Consider the following 12,386-nt stretch of genomic DNA (forward strand, 5'->3'; position numbering starts at 1 on the left):
GATTGCCACCTATGTACACTTGTTCACCTCCTGAGCAGAATAATAATTGCAGCATTTATTGGGACATAATGTATGACAGACACGAATAGGCTATTTTTAATGCTTTTCTCATTCAATATTCTCAAATATCTATGGAAAAGGTACTTTTATTATCCACATTTCACAACTGAGAAAACTGAAGAGTCTCAAAGATGTGAAGTTGTCCACAGATGAAAAGGTTATTTCTTTCATGTATTTTTAAATTGAGGAATAATTGTCATTGCCTTTAAATATCGATCAAGAACACTGGTGACTTAGAATTTGTTCTTTTAGCTGCTCTAATGAATTCTCCATTGCATAAAATAAGTGTGGTTCTGACTTTGAGGACTTTTGCATTAATATACGAAATGAATTCATTACTAAAATTAAGGTACCATTCTTTTTAACTCCATATGTCTAAAGTTCTAAGTCTTCTAGTTTCACGTTAATTTAACCATTCATTCTTTTAAATTCTATTCTCTCCAAATTTCTTTCCTGTTTCCTTTCACATGAAAGTGACATTATTAATGAGTCTGTGTGATGGTGTGTGTGTGTGTGTGTGTGTGTGTGTGTGTGTGTGTGTGTGTTTCCTGAAATAGAGTCAGGTACACCTGAAATGTACATATACGTATGTGTACATACACTCCTTACCTCAGTAAGAGTTCTCAGACTTTCCAAATATTTCCAAACAGTTTATTTATTCTAACAGCGTCCACCTGATTTAGCTTCACCATCCCATATCACCATCAGAAATGCGTAAATAAGATCAGGGTGATTATATTTTTTTACAATCACATAACAAAGCAATTAATTATATGGTGATTACATATATATTAATTATAAATATTTGTATAATTTATATATGTAATTATCTATTAATATATTTATACATAAATATATATATTCATGCAAAATGTATTCTTAATTTTTGTATGGCTCCTTTAATTCAGCCATGGATGCATTTGAAAGGAGATCAAATATGGAAATGTATACTCCATTATTGGAAGAATTAATATTGTTAAAGTGTCCATACTACAGTTAAAAAGAAAATCACAGACATAAAATGGCATCACTGCTGCTAAAAAGCCATGAGGCCAAACTTTGATTTCATATGGGACCTCTCGGCAGTTTCAACCTCTATTAGAAATGTAATCTTAATCAACCAGTCCTGAATTTTCTGTGAAAGCACTTGTCACATGGACCCTCTCCATTCCCCATGGAAGGAATAGGGAATCTATAGGATAAAACCATTGCTGTTCCCTTTCTCCCCCCAACCCAGGTGTAAAATTCATGTTGTCTTTTTTTTTTTCTTAATAACTCTTCTCCCCACCCTTCTTCAATTAAAACCTTCCATTTTATACAACCACTGGCTGTTCCCTTCTGGTTGCTGGAAGGGACGCTGCCTTATTCATGAATCACTGAATAAAGCCAATTACATCTCCAAATGTACTTGGTTGATTTTTGGTGTTTTGATAGGGATTGCATTAAGTCAATAGATTGCTTTGGGTAGTGAGGACATTTTAACGATGTTAATTTCTCCTGTCCGATACCACAATATAAGCTTCCATTTATTGTACATTCTACAATTTCTTTCTTCAGCGTCATGTACTTTTCTGAGTATAGATCTATTCCCTTCTTAGTCCAATTTATTCTTAGGGATTTTTTTGATGCAATTATAAATGAGATTGTTTTCTTTATTTCTCTTTCTGATAGTTCAGTATTACTCTATAAATATTCAACTGATTTCTAAATATTAACTATGCATTTTTCACAAGACTAGAACAAATGATCTTAAAATTGATAAATTAAAAACAAAAGACCATGAATAACCACTTGAACTCTTGAGAAACAGCAAAGTTGGACATATCATGTTACCTGATGTGAAGCTACACTACAAGGTTACAGTGATGAAAACAGCACAGTACGGGCATGAAAACAGACGCTTAGTTCGATGGAATAGAAAAAAGAGACCGGAAATAACCCACACTTACATGGTCCTTTGTCTATGACAACGAGACAAGAATATACAGTGAGGTAAAGAGAGTCTCTTCAATAAATGGTGTTGGGAAAACTTACATATATGGGAAAATATGAAATTGCAACACTGTCTTACACCATATACAAGAATAAACTCAAAATGGATGAAAGACTTAAATGTAAGTCTTGGAACCATAAAACTCTAAGAAGAAAACACAGGCAGTAATTTCTCTGACATTCCTTTTAGTAAAATTTATTTGCTGACATATCTCTTTGGGCTGAGAAACAAAACAAAAAATAAACAAATGGAACTACATCCAACTAAGAGTTTTTGCACAGGAATAAAAACTATCAACAAAAAGAAAAGACAACCTACTGATTGGGAGAAGACATTCGCCAATAATACATCGGATAAGGGTTAGACACCAAATTTGTAAAGAATACATACAACACTCAACCTCAAAACAACAAAAAATCCCATTTAAAAAAGGGCAGAGGACCTGAGTAGACGTTTCTCCAAAGAGGACATACCGATGGCCAATAAGTATATAACAAGATGGTCAAGGTCACTAATCATCAAATTAAAACCAAAATGAGATATTAAGTCATCCGTGTCACAATGGCTGTTGTAAATCAACAAGCAACAAGTGCTGGTGAGGATGTGAAGAAAAAAAGAACTCTCATGTACTGCTGGTGGGATTATTATTGGTGCTGCCAATGTGGAACACAGCCTGGAGTGTCCTCAAAAAACTAAAAATAGGACTACTGTATGAGCCAGCAATTCCCCTTCTGAGTAGTTATCCAAAGAAATCCAAAACACTAATTAGGAACAATATATACACCCCTGTGTTCACTGCAACAGTATGTACAAGAGCCAAATATATAAGCAACCTAAGTGTTCATCAATTGATGACTGTATAAAGAAGATGTGGTACATATATACAATTGATTATTGTATAAAATGAATGAAATATTACCATTTGTGACAACATAGGTAGATCTGGAGGGTATTATGGTAAGTAAAACAAGTCAGACAGAGAAAGACAAATACCATATGATTTCACTTATACGTGGAATGTAAAGACAAAAATAAACAAAACAGAAACAGACTCATATTACAGAGAACGAATTCATGGTTGCCAGAGAGGTGAGGGTTGTGGGGCTGGGTAAAAAAAGTGAAAAGATTAAGAAATACAAGTTGGTAGTTACAAAATAGTCACAGGGATGTAAAGTACAGCATACAGAATATAGTAAATAACATTGCAACAACTACGCATAGTGCCAGGAAGTACAGACTAATGGAGGATCACTACATAAATTATATAAATGTCTAACTAGTATAGTGTACACCTGAAACAAATAATAAATAATATTGAATGTCAACTGAATGGAAAAGTAAACAATTTTTAAAAATTATGTAGAAAGTTGAACACAAACAAATGGAAATTCCAGAATATAAATAAAAGAAGGAAATTCTACAAAAACAATCTGATTAAAGAATCACAATGTCTGGTGTTAGAATTGGAGCCATGAAACCAAGGGCACTTTTTCAGTCAGGACGATCCTCCCTTTAGCACTGTCATCTCAAATAATCTTTTCAGGGCCCCCTTTATATCGTTATTCCTGAGACTGTAGATGAAGGGGTTCAGCATGGGTGTGACCACTGTGTACAGGACCGAGGCTGTAGCACTAGAGTGTGCATTGTGGGTAGCAGGAGAGCTGAGGTACACTCCTAGGCTTGTTAAATAAAATAAGGAGACAACCGAGAGGTGAGACGCACAGGTAGAAAATGCTTTATACTTCCCCTGAGTAGATGAAATCGCACGTATGCAGCAAATGATCCTATAGTAAGAGCAAAGGATCCCAGTCAGGGAACCAAAACCCACCAGCACAGCTACAAAATATAACACCACGTTGTTTAGAAAGGTGTCAGAGCAGGCAAGTTGGACCATCTGGTTGAGTTCACAGAAAAAGTGGGGGATTTGCAAGTCTGCACAGAAGGACAGTCTCAGCACCATTAGGCTATATAACAAGGAAATCAGGACACTCATGATCCAGGACACCAGAACCAACTGTCCACAGAGCCGGGGGTGCATGATGACTGTGTAGTGCAGAGGGTGACAGATGGCCACAAAGCGGTCATAGGCCATCACGGTTACAAGAAAGACATCCAACCCTGTAAAGAGTAGGAAAAAGTACATCTGCGCGATGCAGCCTCCATAGGTTATGACTTTGCTCTGCGTCTGGATGTTCACCAGCATCTTAGGGACGGTGGTGGAGGTGAAACAGATGTCCACAAAGGACAGGTTGGAGAGGAAGAAGTACATGGGCGTGTGCAGGTGGGAGTCTGAGCTGACGGCCAGGACGATGAGTAGGTTTCCTAACACAGTGATCAGGTACATGGAGAGGAAAAGCCCAAAGAGGAGGGGCTGCAGGTCTGGCTCCTCTGAAAGTCCCAGGAGAACAAATTCTGAAACTCTTGTAAGATTGTCTGGTTCCATGAGGAAGACGTGACTTCCAAGACAGGAAAATCACATGAGTAATTTTCATACAAAGAGACTTTACTCAGATAGTTCTAATGCTACAATTTATGTTTGTAGCCACGTGATTAATTTCAGTATTTTTGTATGGATCTTGTTCCTTCTACGGTTTCCTGTGTCATCTCAGATTAGGAATTTTTATCCCCTTCTGCTTCTTTCCAAAGGTGTCATATATTCCACAGTTTTCATGAGAAATTTTTGTGTATTTCAGGAATAATAATTGAGTCCTCACCATGTTTTAGGTACTGTCTAGTCTGTGAGTATTGGAGTGCTGTAAAACAACAGTACATACAGGTAAGTGAAAGAAAAAATATGCAAGCTAATAATAAAAATATATAACATTTCATATGGTGACACGTCATATAAAGAAGGAAAACAAGTGTAAAACAAGATGGCAACTAGTGTTTTTATTTTTTTTCCCAGCGGCATTTAGTTAAATCCAGCAAACAAGGTGACATATAAACAGAGACCTCAGTGAAGAAAGTGCGGAAGACACAAGGTAATGTGGACACGTGTGTATCTAGAAGAAAGAATAGCCAGTAAAGGTCCTGGGGTGGAGCAGAAGGAGTTTAGAGATCTGTCCAAAATGAATATCACAATATCTGATGGGCCTTGATTGTAATTCTTTGCAGGTGGCTTCCCATCAGTGTTTCTCACCCAGAAATGATTTTGCGCCTGGGGTACCTGGCATTGCCTGAAGGAATCCTGATAACACCTACAATCCCCAGGAAAGCACTCACACCCAACCATTATTCAGCCCCCAAGTCAAGAGAGAGAGGTGAGCAAACCTATCAAGACCAGCATTCAACCTGTATGTACCTACGGTCAACAGCATCCTACCAGACGCGGAATCTGAGTCAGCAGGGCCTGGGGGCTCAGAGAGTCTGCATTTCTAACCGGCTCCCGGGGCTGTTGATGCTGCAGCTCCTGGTGTGTGGCCCCTGCTCTGAGAAGCAGGTGAGGTCCTGTGTCAGAGTCAGGGGCAGGCAGTTTCAGGTTTTCTGAATCAAATATCTCCTTCCATGTATTAATATTTAAAGCAAGTGTGTAGTCACTCATTCCAGAAACTATGATAAATTCTGCATTCATTTCTCTTATATAAGGGCCCCTGAGTGTATAATAATATAATTTTAAGAGACTTTGTAGTGAGCAGAATAAGGGCCTTCAAAATATATCCACACTCTATAGCTGGGGCCTTTGCATTTGATATTTTATAGCAAGGGGGGATTAGGGTAGGAGATGGGACAGGCTTGCTAACCGGCTGACATTAAGAAGATGACCCAGTGTCATCCAGGTGGGAGGAACGTAACCACAATGGTCCTCTAGGTAGAAGCAAGAGACAAGATGAAGAAGCTAAACTGCTGGCTTTGAAGGCAGAGCAATGTCTTTGAGCCAGGAAAGGCATGTGGCCAGAATACAAACTGAAATAGGAAGGAAAACAGAATTTCACCTGAGCCTCTAGAAGGAACCCAGCTCTGCAGACATCTTGATATTAGCCCATGAGACTCATTTCGGGCTCCTCACATCCAGAACAGTGAGAGCATATATTTGTTTGTTTTAATCAACTAATGTGGGACTATTTTACAGCAGCGATAGAATCTAATACAGACATTCATTCAATAAAATTAGCCTAGGAAACTGAGTTGAAGCCTCACCATTCATTCATTAGCTTCCCCTGGGTGAGGGCATTTTACTTTAAAAACACACATGAAGTGAAAAAGAACTTTAAATCAAACTGGAGACATCCCACCCCATTAGCAGGTGCACTGAAGTCCTCATGGCACAAATGTAAACGTGGTGTGAGATGCCTTTGTGGCATTAGATTTAAGGTACAACGGTTCCCTTCATTTCTCCTTCACCGAAGTGTTTTGTTCTCAGCACTGTGTCCTCTTTGCCTAAAATTTGGTCAATCTTCAATTTACATTCCAAAGCGTATGACAGAATTTCATTTAAAATGTAGACGACAATGACCATCAGGGGAAAAGAGCTCAGTGTGGGATAGAAATTCTGACTAACTGTTCCAAAATCAAAGTAAACAAGTTACAAACAGAAATATATGCAGCCTCACCAGGAATGAAATAATTCAAACTATTTGGTATTCCTCTATTTATTAAATAACTTCTTCATGTGAATACCCAGCATGAAAGAAGATACTGCAATGCATTTCTCACAAATGTGTGTTGCAAGGTATTTCCTACCTCCACCGGCCTGGATCTTGTCAGTGAACACAAAACATGCTCAAATATACCCCATCTTAGAAATTTCACTTCATTGCACCAGCCTCCACACCTAACACTATTTTCCTATTCCCCGAACAGCAAAAATCTTCAGATATGGTTTAGTCGTACTGCAACCATTTTATGCATCTCACTCATTTTACAGGGTCACATAAGGGCACATCCACGCATATCACTCAATTTTAAATATGGTCCCTGTACGGAAGATTCAAGGATCCATATTAATGTATTAAAGGATTAGTTATAAATCTATGTCATGCAGGATGTCATGCGGGGTCTCTACTCTCACTCCCTGCACAAGAACGAAGGACATGGTGAGGCCAATAAAGAACACCCATGGAGCCACAGATAGGGAAGCCGTACCACTATATTCTCGCTGGCGGCTGGGATGGAGAGACAGGGAGTAGGAGCCACGTGATCTGCAACCTGCCCTCTGCTTCTCTGCGAAACAAACAACCCCATTTGCTAGCTGCAATCCACCATACTAAACACATCTCACGCTTCCTAGCTCAGCCACCATCCGCTGCAAGCATAGCCACAGCAGTTATATTAGTGGCCAATGGCTCACTGGTTACAGGTGACGACCAACTAGCCACAGCTGATGGCCATCCAATCACAGTTAATGGCCATTTACGACAGGAGCCAGTACCTTTCCAAGTGAGGCCGAGGACCTGGAAACTGCACTCCTGGCTCTGTCCCCACAATCAATTAATAACCCAAGAACACTGACCCGCTGATCTCTAGTCTCCTGGCTGGGCTGTTAGGGTTGCAGTGACTCAGGTAAGTGTTCTCAGCTTCTGACCTCTCTGACCCTTTCCTTCAGTACCTGCTGGGCTCTCAGACTCACCTGGATGGGGTCTCTGAGAGCGAGGACTCTGTGTGGAAGTCAGAATTACTCCTTGGAAGGTTCATGATGGAGACTGAAGCTCTGTCCCCACACGAGACAGCAGGAAGGAGTGAAGCATCAGTTCACAGCCAGCTCAGGAGTCAAACGCAACACCCAGGTCCTGTCCACCAACGTGGTACAAGCTGAGGGACCGCACAGAGGAGCGTTACAGCGCTCTGTGTATCTGCTCATCAGGCACAGTTCCCTCTTCTTATTCCCTCTGCTGAGCATCCGATTTCCCCCGGGGCCTCTGGAATAAACAGAAAGGAAAATTTTTCCTAATGAATCTCTGTTCCCCGGGGACTGGGTTTGAAGTCAAATGAATTTGGGTTTTATTTCTTCATGTCTTGATCTCCCTGTTTTAAAAGTACATTAGTCTGAGTATCCTGTGCCTTAACCACATTTATTAGAATTACACGATATGAATACTGGAAGCCTTCAAAGGTGATAGGTCTTGGTTCTGTTTTTTTTAAATTCAACATACAAGGCTCCAGCCTCCTGAAAAAGCAAAATCAATTAGGAAAGTGGTTCTCCCCAAAAGATGACATTTTCATCTGTTCAGATTTTCTTAAAACAGCTCTCATAATTTTGTCTACAAGTGTTAGTAGAGAGGAGGCACATCTTTAAAAACAGAACTTGTATTAGAAAAATGGGCTCAGGGATGGACAGAAGGTGAACCACATTGGGCCTTATGGTCCCTGTTATTACTGCTGGTCTGGTGAACACTGTGAGTCTTGCTGAAATCCTCTTGGATTTCAATGGCCTAAGGGACATTAGTCTTGGGAGTTAAGAGCTGTGCTGTACAACACAGTAGCCACTAGGTACGTGAGACTATTTCAAAGTTTTAATTAAAATTAAATTTAAAATTCAGTTCCCCAGTCATACCAGCCTCAAACAGCAGCTACCACATTAGACAGGACAGACATAGAATATGTCCCTCGCGGAAAGTTCTTGTCATGCGGGGCGGCCTGCGGGGTCTCTGCTCCCACTTCCCACACAAGAACGCAGGATATGGTGAGGCCAAAAAGGAACACCCACGGAGCCATAGGTAGGGGAGTCATACCACTATAATCTCTCTGGCGGCACTATACTCTCACTGGAGGCTGGATTCACACTGTCCGCAAACCGCCATCCACACTTGCCAGCCCAGCCACCATCTTCTTGCTAGCCCCCATTCTTTCTCTCTTCTCTGCTAGCGTAGCCACAGCACTTATATTAGTGGCCAATGGCTCACTGGTTACAGCTGACAGCCAACTAGCCACAGCTGATGGCCATCCCATCACAGTTGATGGCCATTTACTACCTGAGCCAGCACCTGTCTATGTGAGGCCGAGAGCCTGGAAACTACTTTCTGGGGCTCTGCCCCCACATTCTATTGGACGCTTTGCTTTAAGTGTTTTTCAAAATCCCCAGATGTTGCTGGGCTGTTTCTCCACCACCCTAACCCTACGTCACTGAGCCCTCTCCTCCAATGTTGTTACTATTTCAGGAACATACTTGCTCTCCCCGCAGCTCCACATTGACCTTTGTGAAAACGGGGGCTGTGTTTTAAATCACCATTTACTAAGTGCCATGCACAGGAACGTGAGGCACATATCACTCAAGTCTGACTGTGACTCCATGTTTGCTGGCACCACCCGTTCTGCCTATTGAGCCTCAAAGGCCCTCTCGCTGATGATGCAGGAAGACACGGAGCCGCACGCAGACCCGCTGCTAATGAAGCTCTACGTTGGGCTTGCCCTCCATGGAGGCCCGTTTCTCATCTCGGGGTCGCACACGGGTGTTTTTGCCCCATCAGTGCTCCTTCCAGCAACTTGAGGGCAGGAACCCATGTATTTCTTCAGTACTTTTCACGAGTAAAGTGGTGGTTTAGATCCTTTTTGATAACTGCTTTTATATAATAAGAAAGTATACCAACACAGGGAAAGGGCTGTGGCTCAAAACTTTAAGCAGGAGAAATTTGAATGTGAATTAAATATTAAATATCAGGTAGTTTTGCCAATGTTCCCAAGTCCAATAGTGCTGACAGAGGAAAGTTGATATGAAACAAGGCATGCGTAGTTTTTCAATGAAGAGTCCTACTGTGTGCTTTCAAATGCTTCCCAGCTGAAATAGAATGCACATAAAGCAATAATGCAAATGTTATGTGTTAAACGAAGGTGATGAACTGTATTAGTCTTTCAGTTTTCCTCTGTTTTAAATATTTTTTAATTAATTTTTTAAATTTATTGGGGTGACAATTGTTAGTAAAATTACATAGATTTCAGGTGTACAATTCTGTATTATATCATCTATAAATCCCATGTTTTAAATTTATCATTATAAAAAGTTGAAAAATGTGTCACGACACTGGCATAATCTGTGGACTTCATTGTTTGTTTTTCTTTTATTTTTTTTTAGTAGTTTGTTCCTTTTTATTCTTCATTGCTAAAGAGTATTCAACTGCATGGATATATCACATTGTTTATCTACTCACCAGTTTGTGGACATATAGAGGGTGCCGTAAAGGTATATACATTTTAAGAAAGGAGAAAACAGTATTAAAATAGTAACACGATGAATGAAGCTAGCATTCATTTGATTAATACCATCCTTTGAGCAAACATCATACTACACGTTCCGACTGTAATTCAATTCAACTTCGAAAAGTGATACATAAATAACATCTCTTCAAATATTTACTCTTTTTGGGCACCCCCCTCGGTATGTATTCTTTGGGGTTAATTGAATAATGCTGCCTTAATTATTCACATACCAGTTTATGCGACTTCAATGGTTTCATAAATAAGCTTAAAACATTAATAATGTTTTAAAAAATGATGTGTGTTCCAGCTGCGTGCAGTAATGTTATTGTTCAGCCTCGTGTTTAATAAATTTCAATAAATCAGAATCACTAGAATTTTCAGAAATAATTCTTCTGGGTAATTTAGCTTTCAGGTAAACGGAGGGGTTGATGACACGGTATTTTTTTGTTTGTTTCAATGTGTCCCCAAAATCTGCTTTTGCACGCATAGTACAATAAGCCTAACAATGTTTCAAACAAAATCAAAGTTTTGCAGGATCTCCTGATGACCAAACAGGGAGCTCAGTCCAGGACTGCAGAGAACAATGTCCAGCAAAATGCGATCTCTGGGCTTTGAATCTAGAACACAGCATGAGGTTGCTTTTCAAGTAATTCCTTATGTGAGTTATTTTTGTAAAACCTGCTCCTAATGTTCTCAGAACCATTTTTTTGTGCCTAACTACATGCGAGGCACTTTACAAACATTCCTACTCCGTAGGCTCACAGACTCCTGGCGGACAGGTGTCACACCAGTGAAGATGGTGGCCCTGCACTGCTCTGGCCACACAGCACACGCACCTGCATTGTAATCAGGTCTGTCTTCCAGGTCTGTTCCTTCTATTCTGCTGCTTGGTGCCAACTTGCACATGTAACGGCCTCTCTGAGCAGATAATTCTGCAGACTCAGGGAGTAAGTGATTTGATTTGTTTTCATAGTCTCCTTCCAGGGCCAGTTGATATGCTACCAAATTCCTGCACTAATTTCTGGGAAGCAAGCTGATTACCACCTATGTATTCTTGCTCATCTCCTGGGCAGAATAATTATTGCAGCATTTATTGGGTCATTATATATGTCAAATACCATTAGGCTATTTTTAATGATTTTCTCATTCAATCTTCTCCAATATCTATGGAAAAGATACTTGAATTATCCACATTTCACAACTGAGAAAACTGAAGAGTCTCAAAGAAGTGAAGTTGTCCATAGATGCAAAGGTTATTTCTTTCATCTATATTTTAATTGAAGAATAATTGTCATTTCCTTTAAATATTGATCAAGAACACTGGTGGCTAAGAAACCAGGTCATTCCAGATATTGAAAGAATTTACAATAGTAACATAATTTTTAAACATTTTTTTAATATTTCATTTTTACCTTAGCCAGCAGCTGACATGAAACTATCTTGCCCTTGAAAGCCAGTGTTGTCCTTTCCTCAGTCTCTTCCTTGGCTCATGAATTCATTTGGAGCCAAGTCTTCCAAGAAAAATCCCCAAATTGTGAAGAAAACAAATACACTTCTGTTGAGAAAAATCAAAGCTAGAATGTTTAGCCATTAAAGTGTTTCCCCCAAGTCGCCTCAGCTCAAGTGACGTCACTGCAGTGACTCAGGAAGGGGCAGGCTCCCTTCTTCCGTATCACCCATCGCAGGACACCTGTTGCCAAACAGCCAGCCAGGGGCTTGGACGGGACACCACATAGAGGGAGACTTCACTGTGTTCTGAGTTCACGTCTGCCTAATGAAGTAAAAAATATCTTAATTCACGAGTGACAAAGTAAACACTTTGGGATCACATCCTCCAAATCTATACTCTGCCGCAGTCCAAGAAAACACACAAAGTCCCCTTCTACCTGAAGGCTGTGGGCCCCCCCAATACTTGTCACTGTTATCCTCGGGTGTAAGTGCTTCTCATGGTTAACTTCTTCCCTGTCTCTGCATGAAGCACAGTGATGCCGTCTCTCTCACAGTCACAAATTCATACTATCATCCTTTCTTTAAGAATTTCATCCATCATATGGGTCTGCATTAATTCTTATTTTTGCAAAGAGAACTGGCATTTTAAGGAAACTGATCAGGCTGCGAGGTCTAAATGTGGAGATAAGTTCGTGGAAGTTATGAGCCCACCTGGTAAAAATCTATGGTCCTAACTTTCTTTTCGAAAAAACTC

The 12,386-nt window shown here is 40.1% G+C and overlaps 1 protein-coding gene across 1 annotated transcript; it reads right to left on the reverse strand.

The window, feature by feature from the left end:
* Positions 1-3,548: 3,548 nt before the first annotated feature.
* On the reverse strand, positions 3,549-4,496 carry LOC109439073 (olfactory receptor 7A17-like). The gene has a single exon (XM_019719264.3). It carries the CDS (start codon positions 4,494-4,496, stop codon positions 3,549-3,551), a length of 948 nt encoding a protein of 315 aa, XP_019574823.3.
* Between the last annotated feature and the right edge of the window lie 7,890 nt (positions 4,497-12,386).

Source organism: Rhinolophus sinicus, chromosome 15, assembly GCF_057876585.1.
Source record: "Rhinolophus sinicus isolate RSI-liver-muscle chromosome 15, RSI-T2T, whole genome shotgun sequence".
In the NCBI taxonomy this organism is placed as follows: Eukaryota; Metazoa; Chordata; class Mammalia; order Chiroptera; family Rhinolophidae; genus Rhinolophus; species Rhinolophus sinicus.

Bases quoted from the DNA above. Each gene is read 5' to 3' on its own strand.
- LOC109439073 (XM_019719264.3), bottom strand. From the start codon at position 4,496: ATGGAACCAGACAATCTTACAAGAGTTTCAGAATTTGTTCTCCTGGGA.